This window comes from Hyaena hyaena, unplaced genomic scaffold, assembly GCF_003009895.1.
Source record: "Hyaena hyaena isolate Hyena2069 unplaced genomic scaffold, ASM300989v1 scaffold_40, whole genome shotgun sequence".
Lineage (NCBI taxonomy): Eukaryota > Metazoa > Chordata > Mammalia > Carnivora > Hyaenidae > Hyaena > Hyaena hyaena.
Window position 1 is genome coordinate 4,964,715 of NW_024080672.1, and position 20,915 is coordinate 4,985,629.

The following is a 20,915-nucleotide window of genomic DNA, read 5'->3' on the forward strand; positions in this document are numbered from 1 at the left end:
CACATGAGTACCCCTAGGTGCCAGGGCTTTTTTTTTTTTTCCAATTTAAGGACAATGGGAAGTAAATCTGTCCGGGAAGGACTTCAGCTCCTGCCCCATGGCTGGGCTGGAGCCCTTGGCTGACCTTTCCTAACACCCCTCTGACCCCCGCGGCCGGCTGGCCCTACTTACTGTTCATTTTCGTAGTAGAGTTTGCCAATGGCCCAGGCGACGATGATGGGGCAGGGGATGCCTGAAAGAAGGACACACACAGGCTCCAGCAGACAGACAGATGGACAAGGACCCTCCTGTAGAACACAGGGTGAAGGGACCACAAAGGGCCTAGAACCAATCACCAAGTGCATGGTCATCCTTGGCCCCAAGAGGGGCCTGACCTAGACGCTGACCCCACCCTTCCCTCTCTCAGCACCCCCCTCTAAACAGGTCAGACAGATGAGGGGACAGCATGATTTTCTGAGACGGTCGGACAGAGAAGTGGACTGGCTGGCTTCTCCCAGGAGAGAGACATAGATCCTTGGATTGGTCTTTCCAGGCAGAGGAGGGCTATTCATACACTGTTCTTTTGGAAGGACAATTTGCTCCTTCCTCACCAGCGATGGAAGGGAGTGGCTGCATCAGGCAGTGCTGTGGACCTGTCCTTGGACCCAAGATGAAGGGAAGTGACCTCGTCAACAGTGCCCCCTCCCCACTAGGCCCTGCAGGGCCCCCGTCCCCCAGGGAACCTCACACCATCCGATGAAGAGGAAGAGCCACTTGCGCAGGCGCTCGGTGGAGTAGGTCATGACAATGGCCGTGTGTAGGTAGCAGCCCTCTGCGAACATCCAGAAGAAGTTGGTCACCACGAAGTAGTTGAAGATGGTGGTAATGCAGCGGCACCAGACCTGCATGGGGCAGGCGGTGGTCAGGGGCCGCCCGGGGCCGGGGCCCAAGTACGCGACCCCAGCGCCCACCAAAGTCAGGACATCCGAGTCATCTAGTGGACATGGTGTTAAATACCCTCCAATCTCACTCTGGGAAGCGTCAGCCTCCACCATTTCTCTTTCATGGTTTCAGAACCCGTTAAGGCGCCAGCCTCCACTGGTTCCTTCTTTGGCTTCTCCCCAGTGCTTTATAATCTCCCTTGTTCACAGAGAAAGGGGAGCCCGGCTCTGAGCTTTCTGCAGGCAGGGCCTAGGACCGAACAACACTGTTGTGTTTTTGTGGTCATTTTCCTGAGAGTCACCTTCAATCTACAGCAAGTCAGGCTGGTTGCCATCCCAATATGAAACTGCATGTAGGAAAAAAGGAGGGAGTCCATAAAAAGAAAGTCGTCATATAAATAATAGTACAGGGGTTATGAAAGTGAGCTGCCACTATGGAGAGGTTCCCCAAAATCTCTGGTTTGGGAACATTCTGGGCTTGGTATGATCATGGTGGCTACAGAGGGAAATTCACCAAGCCGGGCGAGTCACCACATCTCTCTGAGCCTCAGTGGGACCCGGAGAAAATAATACTGCTCTGTCACAGGGCAGTTGAAGGAGATGAGGGTCACTAAGGCAGGCACCAAGGAATGAGGGTTGTTGTTATTCGCCTTCCTGGCAGAGGGGAATTTGTCCTTGTCCCTTTGAACAGGGCTACCTTTCCTAATACCCTGCAGACAGGAAATGGGTATGCAGGCAGAGAAAAAGCCTGTCCGGGGCCACAGCGAGCCAAGGCCAGGTCTCAGGCCTCCAGGCCAGAGCTCTACTCAACAAGTCCTCCCTGGCCATGTTTCCCCAGGCTTCATCCCCCGGGCACCCTCAGAGCCAAGGCCGAGATCCGGGAACTGGTGGTCAGAGGAGCTCCGTGGTGGCAGTTCTCTGACCCTCCCTCTCTGTCTGGCTCCGACAGCACTGGCTGTCAGATGGCCCTGTGCTGCACTAGTCTCCGCCTCCGCGGCTCTCCCTCCCACCCCACCGCCGTGAACCCTGCTTTTTCTCCAAGTTAAGCAACAGTTTATGAGCTCAAACTAATATTGGGCTGCAGGAGACCCAAAATGGGGTTGAATTCAGTTAGCACCGAGGCAGGGCTTAATATGGGGCCCAGTTAAGGGTCAAACCAGGCTGCACGTCTGCGCAGGCCTGCCATCCAAAGAACAGGTGTTGAGGCTCTCTAACGGTGTGCCACAGAACTCTGCTTGGCTTCATTGGTCTTGGTGACCTGGACACAGTACAGCAGCAGTCAACACACTTCCAGGGGTGGGTAGCAAACACATGGGATGGCTGGGTCGAGATCCTGCTGGCTTAGATGTAGAGGCATCATTACAGAGCCATGTAACCTCCCCGAGCCTCAGTTTCCATGTCTGTATAATGGGGGAATAATCCCTACAGGTATCTCATCGGAATTAAGTGAGATAAAGGTCAACAGAGTGCAATTCCAGCCTCTTCTTCTCTAAGGGGTCTCTTGGAGGGCCTGAATTCAGAAGACAGGGAGTGGGACAGGATAAGCCAGTCTCGTGTGAGCTTAGTGCTGCCTGGCAGTGCCCCCCTGCCCCCACCCTTATCCAGCCCTGCCTCTGGCCCCAGCCCTGGAGGGATAATGACTGGGGTTGAGGTGAGCTCAAGCCAGGCCTCCACCCGAGGACTGGGCAAGAGAGGGTGCCGCCAGAGCCCGGAGCCCCCCAGCCCCAAGCCCAGTGACCTCATTGCTCTCATGCACTTGGTGGTCGATGAGCTGCAGCAGGAACCACATGACATTTCGCAGGATGAAGGTGGTGATGAGATTCCAGTGAATCACGTTCCGCAGGCAGCGGATACTCCTGTGGGAGGCCCAGGTCGGGGGTCGGCCGGGAGCAGGAGTTAGCGGAGATGGGCTCTGCCTGGGGTCAGGGATCAGCGGGGATGGTGGCTCCCGTGGCCAGGTAGAGAGAGATTCGGCCTGGGGTGAAGGCAGGTCTGCACCAGCGGCCACGTTCCTGCCTGTGGTGGCCCTGGCTGGGTCTCTCAGTTCCCCCTTTGCATCCTGTAAGCCTGTGACAGGTTGGTGGCTTGGCACCTCCCCCCAACCTCTCTGTCCACTGGCCTCAGGGCCCTCAGAGCGGAGGCGAGAATGTCTGGGAGGGGGGGAAGGGCTGCTGTGGGGGGAGGGGCACGGAAAAGCAGCAGTGGGCAGAAGTGGACTCACCGCAGGGCCAGGAAAAGCAGGAAAGCGGCCACGAGGGCTGCCACAGAAACGCAGTGACCCAGGTAGTTGACGACAAGGGCGACGTGGTAGTGCATGTCGTACTTCCTCTGCTGGACAGACAGACACATACACAGGAGGACGGAGGCACGGGGCACATGAGGGTTTGGCTGGGCACTCTAGCTACGGCCACCCTGTGTGTCCTGCCCCGGGAGGCAGAAGTGGCTTCAAGGGTCACCACCACACCTGGCTCCTGTTGGCCATGAGTGGCCATGAGTGGCTCCTGTAATCAGGCCTCCTGACATGCAGTTTGGCGGCAGGGTTGGACACAGCGTATTCTGAGATATGCCCAAAGTGTGGCTCTCTGGATTTTATTGTCTCTTTAATTCTGGACTGGGAATTGCCACACCTGTGTTTAATCCAGCTCAGACCCTCACTGGCTGAGCAGCTGTGAGTCGATTTCTATCTCTGGGCCTCAGTTTTCACATCTGTACAGAGGAGCCAACCTGCCCTCCTGCCCCAGAAGCAGCACGCTCTGGGAAGTCTGGAGGAAGCCTTGGGATCAGTCTGTCCTGGATGTAGCAGTGAGGGGGTGCGATGTCCGTAGGGAAGTTAGGAACAATATTAAAACCGAGGAAAAGCCGGTCTCCTTTTAATGATGCCCATGTGCTGGCAGTTCTAAACAGAAGCAGCGATAAAACACTCCTTCTGGCCAGGGCAGGCTGTCCCCCGCCCGCCCCCACTGTGGTCTGCCGCTGCTCAGAGGGGCTGTGAGGTGGGGAGGGGAGGACAGAGGTCTGGCAGGAAGGAGCCCCCTTCTTTCCTTGATGACCTGTCCCACTAGCCATTGCTGTGACCCCACTGCAGACCCCCTTTGGCCCACATATTGTAGAGTCACTTTCTCAGGGTAGATAAACGTTTTCCCTCTGAACCTGAACTTCTTTGTGGGGAAAGTTCCAGCCTCCCTGAGAGCTGTAATGGGTGAAGGAAGAGGGGATGAAGGGGGCACGTATCATGTTGGGTCAGGAATGAGGCATATCTTCAAAGGGGAGGAGGCTGGCACTGCCAGGGGCCTGGGGTCAGGTTCCAGGGCAAGGGGGCTGGTGAGGTCTGAACAGGACCTGACTTCTTATGGGGCCCACCCTTCTGGGAATTGTGCTTGTTTCCCTGTGCAGCCGCAGAATCAGAATGCCGGATGGGGGTTGTGGCGCCTGGGTGGCTCAGTCGGTTAAGCGCCCGACTTCGGCTCAGGTCATGATCTCACAGTTCGTGGTTTCAAGCCCCGTGTCGGGCTCTGTGCTGACAGCTAGCTCAGAGTCTGGACCCTGCTTCAGATTCTGTGTCTCCCTCTCTCTCTGCCCCTCCTTCCCTCTCTCTCTCTTAAAAATAAACATCAAAAAAACTTTTTTTAAAAGAATGACAAATGGGGAAACTGAGGCCCAGTGGAGGGAAGAAGTGACACAGCTTGTTAGATGTTGGGACACTGGTCACACCGTCATTCCCTTCTTGTGTCACATGCCATCTTGGTTGTGTCTTCTGCTCACCGGAGCTCTCCCAAAGGTGGGGGGCCCTGTCCCCCTTCTCTACTGCAGTGTCACTGAGCAGGGGAGGGAAACAAGTGCAAAAAGGTGTGGCCGGATTGCACAAGGACCAGGGCTGGGGCTGGTGGGAGCCACTCACCTTATCGTCCAAAATGGGCTCACACTGTGAGTAGTTGATCCGGGAAGCCCACGTCCCATTCTCCAAGCACTCTCTGTAGGCGTTCCCTATAAGAGATGCCAACCATCAAGAGGTAGGTCCCTCCTCTCCTCAAGAACACTCCCTGGCTCCCTGGGGCCCACAGGATAAGGTTCATACTTCTCAGCCTCTCTGAGCCAGGCAACACAACACCTGTCTAAAAGTTCACGTGAAAGTCATTTACATGAAGATTGTGCAAAAGGCTTCCCACACATGGCAGCGAAAAGGCACGATAAAACCCATTGTTGACACAATCTTTGCCGAGCACTTTGTATACCTTCTTTAATTATATTCGGAACTGAACCTGACTGTGAGCCCTGGGTTGTGGCTGAAGATTTGCTGCTTTCAGCACACCACATCATTTCCGTTCTTCTCTCATTTTATACTTAGGAGAGCTGTACCTTCCTCACCAGTGCCAGAACTTCTGTTTTAGTAACAGCTACCACTCGGGGCGCCTGGGAGACTCAGTCTGTTACATGTCTGACTCTTGATTTTGGCTCAGGATTATGATCTCACGGTTCATGAGATTGAGCCCCACATTGGTTTCTGCGCTGACAGTGTGGAGCCTGCTTAGAAGTCTCTCTCTCTCTCTTTCTCTCTCTCTCTCTCTCTCTCTCTCTCCCTCCCCCATCCCCGGCTTGTGCTCTCTTCTCTCTCTCTCTCTGAAATGAATCAATGAATGAATGAATAATAGCTACGCTTCACCTAGGTGTTTACCACAGACCAGAACCTCTTTTAACGGCTTTAGGTACACTGGTCCAGTCAATCCTCCCAGCAACCCCATGATTAATATTAACCCATTTTACAGAGGAGGAAACTGAGGCACAAAGAGATTAACCCACTTGTCAAGGATATAAAAATGAGAAGAGGTAGATCCAGGCTTCAAATCCAGAAAGTCTAGCTTCAGGTTACCTGTTCTCAACCCCTAGGTTACTGAGCAAGGGTACAGAGGAATGAGGGCCATCTGGGGAAAGAGGACTTTCCAAGTGCTGCCAGACTTGAGCTGCCACCGCCTGGGAGGCCACCTACCACGTGAGATCTCTCAGTGTCTGACAACCGGGATCCCCGTTGACACTGGAACGTGATATGTGAAAAGACCTTTCAGGGCACCGATGTCTGGTGTGTATGAGTGATGTAGGCAGGCCCTGGAATGCTTAGACTTACCTTTCTTGAAATGCTAGCTTAATTGTCAGTTCTAGCTCCAAAGCCACCCCCTCCAGGTAGCCCACCCTCAACCCCCACCCAGGAGGAAGCGTCGCACCTGAGAACTCCAAAGCCCTTTGCCAGCCTTTGCTTTGCATCACTAGTGTGTACCTGATCTCCCCTGAATTCTGAATGATCCGTTGTTTGGGGGTGATGTGCACTGGGGTTTTCTGCTCTCTGGCTAATGGGCAGTTGTTTGCGAATATTTCTTTGGGGTTGGCGTTAGATGTATAACGTAAAGCTAATTAAAATAAACAGCTCACAGGGCAGAGTCACAGAGTTGGAGGGGGAAACTTAGATTGTTTTTGGAAGCAGTGAGTTCTGAAATAATTAAGTTACTTTAAAAACCCGCTTCTGTTGAGCTGACAGTGAGTTAAAAACAATGGAATTATTGAGGGAGCACTTGCTAAAGAGCAGAAACAATGGAGGAGATTCTATTAGCTTAATTGTTTTTTAATTTGGTGCTCTGAGCTCTCGGATTTTTCAAATTTAGGGTTGCACTGGCCTGTTCCTGCCTCCCGGGACTGTCAGCTCGAGGCTGCCTCAGGCAGGGCCCTGGCCCTGGTGGGGGTCCAGGCGGTTCTGACCCCAACGTGCGGACACCAGTTCCTCGCCCCTCACCAGGGCACCCACGCCCACTCTTGACACGCTTGGGTGTCCTCATTCCTCAGGGTTTTTTTTTTTTTTTTTTATCATGGGAAGGTTGTGTGTTAAGAGAATTTGAGGCACAGGGTTAGTGAAGTTACTGAACTAAAGGACAGAGTGTGCAGTGAGTCAAAAGGACCCACGTAAAGGCATCCTGGGAGGGCAGATCCTTTTGTAAAATGAATAGTCCCTTTACGGTCTCTCTCAATAGGCCTGTCTGAGGTGAACCAGCTCTGGTTCAAAGCACAGAACATTTATCTTCCAGGGATGTGTTCGTAGATGTTATCCAGCTTTCCTGAAGGTCAGTGCTAAGCTCCTTCTTCCAAGAAGGCCTCTTTGATTGTTCCCACCTCACAGATTTCTCTCTCCTGAGCCCCCTCCCACCTCACCCCAGAGTCCTCAGCGCCTGAGCCTCATGCTTCATCCCTGGCTCATTACTTGGCCTGAGCTGTTCAGGGGTGTGAGTCTGGTTTTGCTGATCAGTGTGGGGTTTACCAAAGACGGGAACTCAGAATACTTTCCCAAGTCTGATATCTCATGATGGCACTGACTGCGGGGTGGGCTTGGGGGTGGGAGGGTGTCAGGATAGAAATGCTGCAAATCTCAGACCGTTCTAGTCCTTTACGTCAATGTCCCCTGGGGTACCAAGTTTTATGAATTCTGTCTCTTGGTTTTCTTTCTCTGGAATCCACCCGCCTCCCACCACCACTCCTCAGGCACTTGTTACTTGCCCTCCCAGGCCTGGCATGCAGCCTATGCTGGGCCACCCCTTGAAACAGCCTCCTTGTTCTCACCCATGGCTCACTGACCTATTTTTGAAACCCCAGCTCAAATGCCATCCCCTCATGAAGGTTTCCCCAACCTCCTAGGCATTTAAGGAATCACTTCTTTTTTCCCTGTAAATGCCTTCTCTAGGTCTCGCCATCTCTTGAAACATAGGCCTTCACATTCTGCTGTGCTTGAACCACAGCAATACATCTATTTCATGTCAAAATCCGGTACTCACCCCACCCCCCTACACTGGTGAGTCCAGTTTCACAAAGCAAAATTTATCTTGCCACAGCTATAATATTTTTCTTCCTATTCTAATGAATTCTATTTATTTTATGTACAAGTGCTGGTTGTGACTCACTAAATTGGCCTCATAATCCACTATTGTGCTATAACCCAGAGTTTGAAAACCAAAATGCTATTTTAGACCGTTTGCCATAATTCACTATGGACTTCATCTTTTTGGACCTGATTCTTTTTATTTTTTCTTTTCCTTTGCTACTGACATTAAGCTCCCTGGGGTGGGTAGGCAGAGACCAAATGGGAGCCTTTGGATCCCCGTCAGGAACTAGCCATCAAATAGATATGGGCTGCATCCAACCAACTCAGATGTGCCCAAACCTTGAAAAGCAGGTCTAAGATGTGGGATGTGGTGGTGGAAAGGGGCTTCCCTCTGGGGGCCCAGTTGTGCCCGGAGATGAGGTCCTGGCTACAGACACCAGGTACCAGAGGACTGGAAGACAGATGTGCCCCGTTCTCCAGGGGAGCTGGCTAATGAGGACACTGTGCCCTCAAGCACAGCTTTGGTCAGGAGAGAGTAAAACAGGAGTCTCCCGTCCCCCATGCCTGGGAATTATGGGAGAATGGGTGCGGAAAGTCTGGGGGCAGGTGGCCAGACAAGAATCACAGGGATGGGGGCAGTGAGGTGGGTGCCTGTTACCACAGCAACACAAGTGCCCCTGCCGAAGATCAATGCTGATGGTGTGCGGCACAGCCTGCCGGGGGCATTAGGGTCTGGATGATGCAAACAAGATCCTCTCTTCCAGTGCTCTGTGGCCTGGGAATCCTGGTCCCTATTCCCAGCAGTGTGCCAGATCTCTGCCCCCAACGTGGCCCTGGTCTGTCAAAAGCTCCCACTTATAATGGCCTTTCCCTCTTTCAGATGCCGACTCCTTTTTGATAAGAGTTCCTGGTTCAGACAGTCACCTAAGTGGTTCAGAAGCCGGGCTGGTAGAAGATGGGGGCTTAGATGCTAGCTGTAGTTTTGTCTCTGGCTGGTTGGCTAAGTGACCTTAGCTATGTCCCTTCCCTCTTGGCCTCAGTTTCTCCTCTCAGTAAAAGTAGTGCACATCATTTTTCCAAGATGCTACTGGCTATTGTGGGTCAAGTGTCTATTGTGTGGGACTTTTCAGTCCACTAAATGCCAGTAATACTCTTGAGCCATTATTGCAACTCCAAACATCCCTATGTCACTTTCAAGTGCTCTGTAGATTGGCATTTCTATCCCTGATAGGCTAACTGACAAGACATTGGGGACAGGGACTACAGGGACCATTTTTGGTGGGAGCTATGGAGGAGTGGGTGCAACAGACAGGCTGGGCACGGGGAGTGGATGGGACTGGTTTTAGGGCCGCAGTGTGGTCACTGGATATCTGGAAAGAAAATGACAAGGAGGTGCTGGCAGAGAGGTGAGAAGGGCCAGAAGCAATATTTACTGAAGCAGTGAGATCGCTGTGCAGGACAGGAACTTTCAGCACTGCGGACAGCAGAACGACACCACTCCCCACTCCCCACCAAGGCCTGCGAGTGACATTGGAGAGCTCCTGAGATACAGCCCTGCCACACTGCATTCAGCCTCTGTCCCTGGGCCCAGCCCAAGATCACACTAATTCATGCCTTGTTCTCAAGGCCCAGCTACAGCCTTAGCTCCTCCAGGTACCTCCAAGGCTGCTCCGGGCCCCTGAAGTTTCCACTGCTCACTTCTCGTAGCCCACTCTGGGTCAGGATTGCTCTTTTCCAGCTAGCAGGGCAAGGTTGAGGTTGCCCTCTCCTCCAGCCTTCCTCGTAAGAGCCACACAGAATTGAGTGCGCTGGGGCTCAGGATGGACGGAGGTTGTTACGTGACTAGGGAACTCTGGATGAAGACGAGAGACTCACTTGGAGTGGGCTGAGGAGACCATCGGCCACCTCAGGGGCCCAGGACTTGACAGCTGCACAGTCAATGCAAACCAATCACACATGCAGGAGGTATCTGGGGTCTCATACACGTGCCACAGGTAGGCTGAGCATGACTGCCAGCGCTGTGGACACTGTCAGGACAGCCCCACGTGGGGTAGGGGTGGCATCTAAAATAGCAAAGCTGCTGCCAGGCACCCTCCAGACTGCAGGCAAGAAAGCCTCGACCATTCCCAGGAAAGCACACGGGAAACGGAGTCAGCAGGCGTCTTCTTGGGAATTCAAGGGGTTTGGGGAGGCAGTTTCTCCCTCATTGGGTCTGGAGGGGCCTTGAGAGGGACAATGACAGGTTGGGGGTCGCCCAGCAACTGTGTTCCAGAAGATGCAGCCACGTGTGCCTCCACTGTGGTCTCTTAGCAACTTCATGTCCAGATCCCCAGTGCAGGAGATGTCTGAGGGGCCGGACATCACATCCTGAGCCCCCTTACCGACCTGCCCTCGGAGCTGGGCTGCTCCAGACGTAGCCATATCCTTCCTGTCTGGGAAATCTTGGCCCTTACCTGGGGGTCAGTTTTCTTATCTCTTAATCTCCACTGCCTGGACTAGGTGAGGATGTCATGAGGCATGACAAATTGCTTTTTTGCCTCCAGTCAAGACACCATTTGGGGAAGCGGGGCAAGGCCATGGTGCCAAGAGCCAAGCTCCCCTGAGCTTCCCAACCACGGCACTACTCCCTGAGTGAACACCCCTGCATGGCTGGAATGCTGCTGTGGCTGACCAGGGCCGGCCTGCTCGGGGGCCCGGCATCAACGTTCCCTGTCTTGGTCTGATCACAGCCCACGGGTGGCGGGGGGCTGCCGCGGGTGGTGACCCTTCAAGTTCAGAGCCAGCATGACCCGGCTTGAGAGACTGGGAATCTCCCGTTGTCAACACAGTCATCAGGTTGGGAAGGGCCTCCCCGGGGCCATCAGCTCATGATATCTGGGACGAGAGACAGGGAACTTCTAATTCCATTTCTTCAGTGTTGTGGGGACACTGCTCCTGGGGCCCCAGTTGTCCACCTGGACCTCCGAAAAGCCCTCAGCTCCTTATTTCCTTTTTTTTTCACTAAGGATGCCTTTTCCTCCTTGAGTAGGCATGTCAGGATTAAGTGTCTCTACTTAGAGCAGATGGGGGGAAACTGAGTCAGGGAGGTACAGAGCAGTTTAATGGAGACCACACTGGGCCCACAAAACCGAAAGAGGTGTGACTGTAAGGCAGCTCACTGCATGAGATCACTGCCCTCCCCAGGGTTGGTGCAAGTGGGAGGAGGCGCCCACCCCCTGCTCCAGCCTCTATTGTACAAGACTTCCTCCTTCTACTCAGCCCTAGCAACACTCTTGGGCTTGTCGCCATGACGCCAGCCTATGGTCTGCAGAGGGAAATAGGAAAGAGAAGACGAACAGGGGACCCCCGAGACAGAGGCGGCCATGGCAAAGAGGAACATCAGGGTTTGGGGACCATGAGAACTCATCAAACTCACCCCTTTTCCCCACCTAATACAGAAACACTGAGGCTCTAAGAGGAGAAAGACTTGGCCAAAGGTGAGACAAGCAGGAGGTGGCCTGGCCAGAATTAGAGTGGGTTTTCAGGGGCGCCTGAGTGGCTAAGTGGGCTAAGTGTCCGACTTCAGTTCAGGTCACGATCTCGTTGTGGGTTCAAGCCCCACATCAGGCTCTGTGTTGATGGCTCAGAGCCTGCAGCCTGTTACTGATTCTGTGTCTCCTTCTCTCTCTGCCCCACCCCAACTCATGCTCTGTCTCTCAAAATAAACAAACATTAAAAAAATTTTAATAAAAAAATAAAAAAGAACAGGCTCTCAACTAGAGTTTCTGTGAAGGAATGAAGGGTGAAGACATCTTTGACTGACAGAATCCTTTGCCCTCCCTTTACCAACAATGGCATTTCTCTGGAGGCACAAGGACCTGCCTCTTCCCAGAGGCCTTTGGGAATCAAGCCCTCTGAGTACAGCAGACTGCTCCCTCCCACGACACCATCCACGGGCCACAGACTTACGGCAGCTCTTGTAGATGACAAAGGCCACACCACCCAGAACAAGGACAACCATCCTTGGCATGAACAGGACCCTCAAGGTCACGATCCCAAAGATACAGCTGCTCCTTGGTCTGGGCCCCACACCACCTTTACCCACCCTGCTCACAGCACTCTAGCTGTCCACAGGAACCCCAAACATATTTTGTCGTATCGTCTCCCCGGTTTTGACAGCAGCTCACAAGGTCAGCGTGTTTTCTGTCCCCTTTGTGCAGATGAAGACACTGGGACCTTGATGAGGGGGACCTCCCTGTCACTCAGTGAATCAGGGCAGAACCAGGATTTAGATCTGCCCTCCTGAATCTGGGCCCGGGTTCCTCCTGGTCTCCCTCATCCCAGCCCCCACCGCTGCCGGTGCTGTGAAAGGAACTTCCCACCAGACTCTGGAGACCTGATTTCAGGTGGGTAGTCTGTACTTGGGGCCTTTGGGGGTGGGTCCCTGGGAGTCAGGGGTGTGTGGCTTTGCTGTGGGGTTCCAGACTCAGCAGGTGGTTGCTTATGGGGTGGAGGGGGCTTCTCAAAGTCCTCAGCCAGCCTGGATTTAGATTTCAAAGGTATATCCTGAAAATCAAGCTGTGGCCCACCAGAATGATCTGTTCCTGAACCGTAGGGCTATGAACAAGCAGCTGGGAGTGCCACCACTAGCAGAATCGAGGCCGGCACCCTGGTCTGGCATTCAAAGCCTCCCTGACCCTGTTACCTTCACCCACGTCTCCTCTCCATCTGTTCCCTTCCAGCTGGCACAGCACTGGCCTGGCTTTTCCAGGCCCCACCCAACACTTCCTCCGGGAAGTCTTCCCACCTTGCTTTCCCTTCCCCTTGGAATCAACCTCCTCCCGTGTGTTCCTACCATCTTGGCTGTGCTGTTTCACTTAAGAGTAAGGATCAGAAAGTTCTCTTCAAGAGTCTCTCTCAGGAACCCTTGGAAGGCAGGCTCAGGTCTTAAGCACATTTGAAGACCTTGTTTACAGTGAGAAGAGGCCAGCACTCCCGCGAAGCCAGTAAGGGGTGAGCCTGGGCAGGAAGAGGGCCTGTAAGCAGCTGGAGGAGTCCTGGGGAAGGAGGGTGGGAACATCGGGAGTGGCTGCGCCTTCGGTCCTCTCTGAGATGAAGGGTCCTCAGGCAGGGCGACAGCTGAAACTATGCGAGCACGCTTCCTGGCCCCCAGGGCGCCATGCACACGGAAGTGGAAGAATGCCAGAGAAGTGACCAAGAGCTCTCAGAGCCAGCAGACACCATTCGGGACCCCGGGAAAGTGTCTTTTCCTCTCTGGGCCAGTCACTTCCCACCCTTAAGCAGCAGGCTCCTGGGCCTCAGGGGTCACGGTATGACAGCGTCGTGGAGTTTCTGGATTCAGGGCTTCTACTTCCTCAACCCAGAGGCGAGGCTCTGTTTAGAACCCTCCCTGAGGCTCGTACCCTTGCCACATATGTGACACACACGTGATGTCTCCACTGCAGCAAGACTTTCAAGAAGCACTCCCACCTCTCCAGGAAGCTTTCCAGGAATGCTCCAGTGCCCACCGAGCCCCCCTCTTTCCAATCCCTGACTGGTGGTTTGTGTGAGGCTGGCCTTGAAGCAGCCTGGGGTTCTCTGAGGGCCGGGTTCGGCCCCTATCACCGTGTCCTCTCAGGGCTGAAGAGGGGAGACCCAACACCTCTGGCTGGAGGCCATTCAGTTTATGTGTTTCTAACACAAGTAGTGCTTTGGGTGCTGGGGTGGCTCAGTCGGTTGAACGACTGACTCTCGATTTCAGCTCCGGTCATGATCCCAACATCATGGGATCGATCCCCACATCTGATTCCATGCTGAGTGTGGAGCCTGCTCAGGATTCTGTCTCCCTTTTCCTCTGTCTGTCTCCCCAACTTGTGCTTTCTCTCTTTCTCTAAAATAATAAACAAACAAATAAATGAAATATTTTTTAAAAAATTAGAGAGCCTAACCCTCTCCACGGGGTTAGGCTAGGTGGGGTGTCTGGTTCCCCCCTATCCTGACAGATGCCTCAGTACCACGGGCCCAACAGTTCCCAACAGGATATGGTGGGAGTCTGAGGTCAAGGAGACCGGGGCCGAGCTGTGCTGGGTTTAGCAAGGCTGCAGGGGGAAAATGAGCCCCATCCGGGAGGCAGCAGGACCCTCCCTTGCAGCTACAATGGCCAGAGGAACAGGCAGCAGGAGGTGAGGGAGCAGGGCAGATAAAATGAGGGATGGGAGGAGGGAGAGGCAGAGGATTGAGGGAGGAGGGAGTAGAGAGGGGGAGGGAGGGAAAGACGGAGGATGGAAGGTGGAAAGGAGGGAGAGAGAAGGAAGCAGAGACAGGAAACAAGAGAGAAAGTGCGGAAGACAGCGACATACACACAGGAAGAGAGAGAAAACACCCACAGACAAAGACAGAGCCGCACCTAGAGAGAAACAGAGGCGGGGAGACACACAGACATGCACACGCAGACACGGGCCCAGAGTCTGCACACAGCAGTGGGGGGCAGGAGGAAAGGGAGTACGTTGCCTGCTTCTGGCCAACCCACTGGGGCTAATCCATTTCCTTTCTCCTTGCAGACAGGGAGACTGAGGCCCAGGAAGGGGATCAGCATCGCTCCAGCTTATACTATGTATAGACGTGATGAAATTTTCAGTGGCCCAGGATTTGAACCTGCATCCTGTATGGGCTCGGGGAAACCTGTGGGGGAGTGGGGGGCAGAGGCCACTTCCTGCCACAGAGCTGAAATGCCAGGTTCTCACCTTCCAGGTTCCCCTGTAGTCAGAGCTACAGTGTGGGACCTAGAGCCTCCCATACTCCCCCACCCCACCCGATGCACCTGCTCCAAGGGAATTCATGAGCTGGGGGTCCACAAGACGGAAACAGGGAGAAAGCCTCCCAGCGGCCACTGCAGAAAGCTTAAGCACCCTGGGCAGGTGTGGTAGCAGGGGTGTGGCCCATCTGGTGGCTGGGTCTTACTCAGGGAGAGTAAGTTTCCCTCACTGGGCCAGCTCTGCCCCGAGCTCTTGGCTGGGGGCCCCGAATCTGGCTCTCCAGCCCACTCAGTGATTCTACAAGCTCCTTGATATCCTTTCACCCAATCCCTTCTCTGTTTCAGCTGGCACAGTTGCTTTCTGAGAGGCAGCAGAGCCCGAGTTGGAATCCTTACTCTGTTACAAGCTGTGTGACTATCAGAAAGTCAATGAACTTCTCTGTGCCTCCATTTCCCCATGTGTAATATGAGGATAACATTACACCCCCGTCAAAGCATCAATGGGAAGATTAACGAGTTAACCAATATCAAACGGCAACACAGACACTTGGAGCCTGGGCCACTGAAGTGTGGGGGTGGAGAGAACCCTGAAGGGAACTCGGTTCTGCAGGGACTTTCATGTGTGACCAGGGACAAGTCCCATCCTTTTCCCTGGCCGCACTGCATCTGGAAATAGTCTCCGGGTGAAAATTATCAAGGCTCTGCATGGGCCTCCCAAGCTTGCCACCTGTAGCAGTTAGCTAATCCCACATCCAAGAGCTCTCAGTGCCTGTCTCTAGCAGAAGGCACCTTCCTGGGCTTTCCTCTTCCAGCCGAATGCATTCTGGATGGACACTTGCACCCAGATGTCCCTCTAGCACCGGTGCTGGAGGGACTACGCATCTCCAGCTATGCTCAGCATTTTCCTGGTGTCACCCCTGACTCCTCCCACGCCCCCATCCCACCCCATTTCTGTACAAGTGCCCAAAGTCTCCTGTGCCCATCCCCTCCTCGGCTCCCACAGCCCCCACTAGACTTGGGCCAGCTGCAGTAGGCTCGTAACCCCTCCTCTTGTCTCTAGAGCCTCTGTGCACCAAAGCCGAGCTCCTCCGCCCCGGGCTCCCTCACGCACAGCCAGTGACGTCCTCTGCAATGCCCTGCAGCATCTGACCATATCCGCCCCTCTGCTCTTGTCTGTTTCCGTCTCCTCCTCTCTGTGCTCCGTGCCGTACTCACTCCTCAGTCCCGAGACACAAAGCATGGTTGCATCCCCTCCTGTATACCTGTTACGCTTTCACCCGCGAAAATCCCACTGGTCCTTAGAAGTCCGGCTCAGGGGGCTAAGCCCTCCCGGGTCTTCCAGGGTAGAGGCACGGGTCCTGTTTCCGTCCCTCTAAACTCTCCTCAAGAACTGTCTCTTTGGAGGCAGGACCGCCCCGTGGTTAAGAGTGAGGGCTGCGGATTCCTCTGTCTGTGCTGGTGCATAGGAGTGGATTATATAACTTTGAAAAGTCACTTAGTGTCTCTAAGCCTCATTTTTCCTGTCTGCACTATGGGCATAAAAGCAGCACATATCTCAGGGGACCTTCGGGAGGTGGGGATGTGGGGGATCGTGTGTGCAAAGCTCTCTCAGTGGTAGATGATGCCTGGAATACGATCCACTCTTGGTAGCTTTGGGACAGATTCTCTGTGCTCAGGTGAGTGGAAGAAAGTTCATGGGGACTAACGGCTAAGCTGCTATCTTACCCCAGGAATGCTGGCCCTCTAAAGAAGGTGGCTTCAGTGGGGGGATGCCTACAGGACAGACAGCAGAACTGGGCAGGAAGAGGAGCCTCCTTTTGCCCAAGGCTTCTCATAGGAGCTCTTTCCCTCCCTGAATCCTCTGTAAGGGAAAGACCCCACTGAAAATGCAAGCAGGGCAAGGGCAAGGGCACACAGCGTCCAGGAGGCAGGGCAGGGGAGAAATCAATCACAGTTCCCTTGCCATTAGCTTCCTCGCTCTTCCCACCTCAGCTGGCTGCACTGGTAATGGCAATGCTCCCTGCACCCCATGCCACGTGTGGGCAGCACTTTGGTCCAAATGAGGAAAATCGCTCGTTAGGTACCTGGAGCTAACTGGCACTCCATTTACTAACCTCGGTGGCACCCTGCCCTTTTTTCAGCCTCTCACTTGATGTGATGTGAGGGGTGCTATGGGCTCCAGTATCTCCTTCGGGAAGTCTTCCCTGCCTTGTCTGTCCCCTAGCCCCCATCCTACAGCCCCCCTGTCCCCCTCCATCAGGGCATTTATCCCTGTATTCCTTTTGTCTGTTGCAATTGTGAGCGAGGCTGTCAATGACAGGGCAGTGGTTCGAATATAGTAGCTGATTAGTAAGAGGAATGACTAAGGACTGTGCTCAGCTCTAAAAAAGACACACAGACCCTGCCCATAAGGGGCTCCAGGCTGGTTGGGGAGAGCAGGGGACAGCCCGGGCTGAGGTAGGAACCAGAGCAGACCTAAGGGTCCACAGACCATGAGGTTGAGATGTCTCATCACCTCACTTCATCCCCAGGTCCAGTCTGAACTACAGACCCTATGATCCTGTGATCTTGCACACAGGACCCTAAAAGCACGGTTTTACAATCTCAGGACTGGAAAGGAGCATGAGAGTCATTCCTTCCGCTTGCATACCTCCTGGGTCAGGGACCTCACTTCCTCCCAGACGGGTTGTTTTTATCACGGATAGGAAGCAGGTCCTTGGATAATGCAGAAATGGTCCTCAGTGGCTCTACTACCTGTACGATGGGCTTCCTTAGGAGCACCTCTGCTGATGGGCTTCTCAGAGCACAGCCGCTCCCCGGGCCCACCAGAGCCCTCCGCCGGGGCAGACAAGGGCGTGCTGCTTAGCATCAGAGGCAGGCGAGGCTGTCTTGCCCTCTAGCCATCTCTCTCACTGAAGGCTTCAGCCCCTGAGAGTCTGGACAGGTGTGTATGTGTATGTGTATGTGGGGTGGCGGGGCATGCACATGGGTGAGTGTGGGTAACAGGGGGCTGTGCTATGTTCAGGCACAGACATGCAGAGAGAGGTTGCTACAGTGTTTTCACCTTGAGGGGCTTCAGATAAATTTACAACCCAAGCCCTGAAGCTCTCAGGAGGACTTCTCTCTGCCGGGGGGGGGGGGGGGGGACTGGGGCTGGAGATGCCAGTGGCCAGTCAAGATGGGCCAGTGATGCTGTGCCCCACGGCCTCACAAGACACGCCCACTTGGCCCCCATGAGGCCTTGCGCAAGGCAGAGATTCTGGCCCCCTCACTCCCAGTGCCCACGCTGCATCCCCCCACCTGGATGCTCTGTGACTCCAGCAGCTTCCACCGCTGCCTCTCCAGAGGTTCAAGCCAGCCAGTGATTTGCCAGGAGGAAGGAAGGCACCGGCTGTTCCCCCCAGGAGATGGGGGGTGGTCCTGATTCAGACACCACGCAATACCTGGGCAGGAGAAGTAACGCTGCCCAGGAGCCCTGACTCACCGTCCAGGGGGCCAGTCTGGACATCCAGGTAGGGATGAGGTCACACCCACACACTCTGGCCCAGAAGTACCTGTGTTCCGCAGGCCCCCACCCAACAAGAGTGCGCACTCCCATCTTTCCTGCCTCGTGCCCTCCTTCCTCTCTGGTAGTAAAGAGTCTAACCACCGCACACACCCTGGGGTTTAGATGCCTAGCATATGCGACCCCTCCTCCTTGGTGTGGTTAGCATTGGCTAAACAAAGAGGGGAACTTCAGGCACTCAGAGAATATATTGTGAGAGGCAGGTTCGCCCTCAAAAGGGAGGAAGAATTTCCTCCTTCCCTTTCTGGGCTCTGGGCAAATCACTGTCTTACGGAGGTCTGAAGCTACCGTGGGGTGGGGACGGGGGGCGCCCGCAGCATTATAAAAGGTCCGGCGGTATGACGCTGCCACGGCCCACAACAAGTCTTCGACGCTGGGTCCGGAGTCGTCCCCACTCCCTAAACCGCTCTTCCGGGCGACGGGAGCAGAGCCCGCGGCGGAGGGTCGGGGGGCACTCACGGGTCGTGTTGTACTTGACGCCGTTGAAGTACTCAGGGCACGGCCTCTCCACCAGGGCTCCGGCGGCGCTCCGGGGCCAGCACGTCCCGATCTGGTCCAAGGTGGTGTTGCAGTAGGTGTAGGGACCTGAAGACGGGAGAGAGAGGAGAGGGGCTCAGGTGGGAGCCCGGCGGCACGGGGCGCTCGGAGCGCGGGGCCTGGGGCGCACTCAGCACGCCGGGGAAGGAGCCCCGCGCCGCCGCGCCGCTCGTCTCCGCCTACCCTCGGGGTCCAGGGGCAGCCCCCAGCCGTCCAAGAGCAGCTCTTCGGCCAGCGCCAGGCTGCAGTTGGCCTCCAGTAGGCTGTAGAGCAGCGCCGCGTCCATCGTGCCCGGGAGCCGCGCGCCGACAGGGAGTGTGAGTGCGCACCCTGCGTGGCTGCGAGGGACCGGGTGCCAGAGTGAGCGGTGCCGAGAGTGCCGGGTCCGGGCCCCTGCTCGCGCGGTCCCCGACCTGCGGGGCAGCCTCGGGGAGCCGCGCCCGACCGCCCGGGGCTGCCAAGTCCGGACCCTCGCGGAGTGGAGCTGCGGAGCGCGCGGAGCCGCGCCGCGGGTCCACCCGCTCGGTCGCGGCCAATGGCGGCGCCAGGGGGCGGGGCCGGGTGGCTCCAGTGGGTCGCGCCCAGCCTCCAGCCCCCCTGGCCACCGGTCCCCCGGTTCCCGGCCCTGCTCGGAGTCCGACTTCTCCGGCGCGGGCACCGTCCAGACGAGGGCGGCGGGCCTGGACATGGTGGGCCTGGGGCGGGGGAATGCCCCATCCGAGGACCGCAGGCCCCCGGGCAGCACCGGGTAACCAAGCGCGCCCGCCCCCGCGTGGGGGAGCCCCCCGCGGCCTCCCTCCGGGAGAGCCAGGACTGAGCGGCTTGGCGCCTGAGTTTCCTCTCCTAGAGCCGAGGGCCCTGGAGGCGGGAGGTGGGGGGAGCGGAGAGTCCACGTGCAGTTATGTGCTCTGGAAAAGCCCCGGTGGCCTCTGGGAAGGACATGGATTGGAGCGGCTTTGAGGGCAGCAGGGAGGCCACGGAAAAGTCTCGTGAGATCCGAGTGGGCTGAACGGTTGAACGCTTGCACCAGGCCGTGGGGCTGGGATGGAGAGGTATTTCAGAGGACTGCCTCCCCTGGAGAAGAGGGATTAGAGAGAGGGATGAGCGGGTGGATTTCAGCAGGAGCCAGGAGGCAAGGATAGCACCGTGTCTTCCCCTTGGGTGACTGGGGAGGGGTCAGTGTTGCCATTTAATGAGATGGGGAAGTCCAGGGGAGAAATTGGGTGAAATTATCTGTAGGACCTCAAACACCCTGGTCTTACTATCTCAAGGTCCAGAGAGAATAAAGGGAGAAGCGAGAATGTCTCTTCCTCTTGGCTTTGGACAGGGCCACCTGAAACTAGTTTCCATACCAGTGTGCGGGTGTGGGTGTGGGTGCGCACCCATGCGCGGGCACGCGCGCATGTAGGACCTAAACGCCTCTATATGGACTTACCCATAATTTGTTCTGATTTCATGGTCAGAGTGTCCGGGGTGGGCCAGCTGCTCATGCCTGCTGACAGGGGGGACCCGGGCTCAGGAGGCAGGGCCTGGGTTCTGGCTTTGCCTCTCTGTCTGCTCTCCCTGCATGGTACCCCAGCTCTTGCCCTCTCTCTCGGGGCTGTTTCTCCATAAGTGAAAGGTTTTCTGAGGCCCCTCCCATCCCTGGGAGTCTCTGGTTCTGAGTTATGAGATGCAAAGGCAGAGAGAGATGTGCCTGTGCGTGTGAGTGTGTGTGGAGTGTTTCTATCTTGAGAGGGCAGGGAGAGCTGGGACCCAGTCCCAGATGGGCTGGAGGTCTCCAGGGAACTAGTCTTGTCCTCCCCCTTGCTGGCCTCCTCTGGGGCCAAAGCTGCCAGAGAAGGTCAATACCACCCTGAACTAGCACGATGCCCTCTAGAGAGAGGGGATGAGGTGGGCTGGGCTGCCTTTGCATCCTCCAATTTCACTAGCCTCCATATGAATGCTTCTGTCACTGCCCCAGCTTAGCCAGAGAGCACTGAGACCAGGGATGAGCACTGGACTCTCTCCAGGGCTCGCTGATTGACAGGTACAAGGTGCAGATTCACCAGCCAGCCCGTCCTCTGCCTCTTGAATGGACAGTTAGAGCCCTTGGCTCGGCTCTGGGCAGCCACGGAGGCAAAGATCCCTTGGCATTCCTAACAACCAGGAGCGGAGGAGGGTAGGTTGAGTCCCAACCCCCGCCTCAGACCTGAGTCCCAAACCCAACCCTAGGCAGAGTCCCCAGTCCCAGGCTAAGCCCTACCCCACAGGGTCCCACATAGGCCAGAATGTGGCTGGCTGGGTCAGCTCATGTCTTTACAG

At 55.6% G+C, this 20,915-nt stretch overlaps 1 protein-coding gene across 3 annotated transcripts in view; it reads right to left on the bottom strand.

Moving 5' to 3' along the window:
* CRHR2 (corticotropin releasing hormone receptor 2) overlaps positions 1 to 20,915 on the bottom strand; it is a 45,729-nt gene that overhangs the window by 10,800 nt on the left and 14,014 nt on the right. For 2 of the 3 annotated variants that reach the window (XM_039229842.1, XM_039229844.1), the window contains exons 3-8: positions 18,534 to 18,659; positions 4,819 to 4,904; positions 3,142 to 3,251; positions 2,659 to 2,776; positions 728 to 881; positions 172 to 232 (exon numbers count right to left, since the gene is read on the bottom strand). In XM_039229842.1, the coding sequence (XP_039085773.1) occupies positions 172 to 232; positions 728 to 881; positions 2,659 to 2,776; positions 3,142 to 3,251; positions 4,819 to 4,904; positions 18,534 to 18,659 (655 nt within the window). Of the gene's footprint in view, positions 1 to 171; positions 233 to 727; positions 882 to 2,658; positions 2,777 to 3,141; positions 3,252 to 4,818; positions 4,905 to 18,533; positions 18,660 to 18,794; positions 18,907 to 20,915 lie in introns of those variants that run through there. The other variant, XM_039229843.1, reaches the window with a different exon arrangement.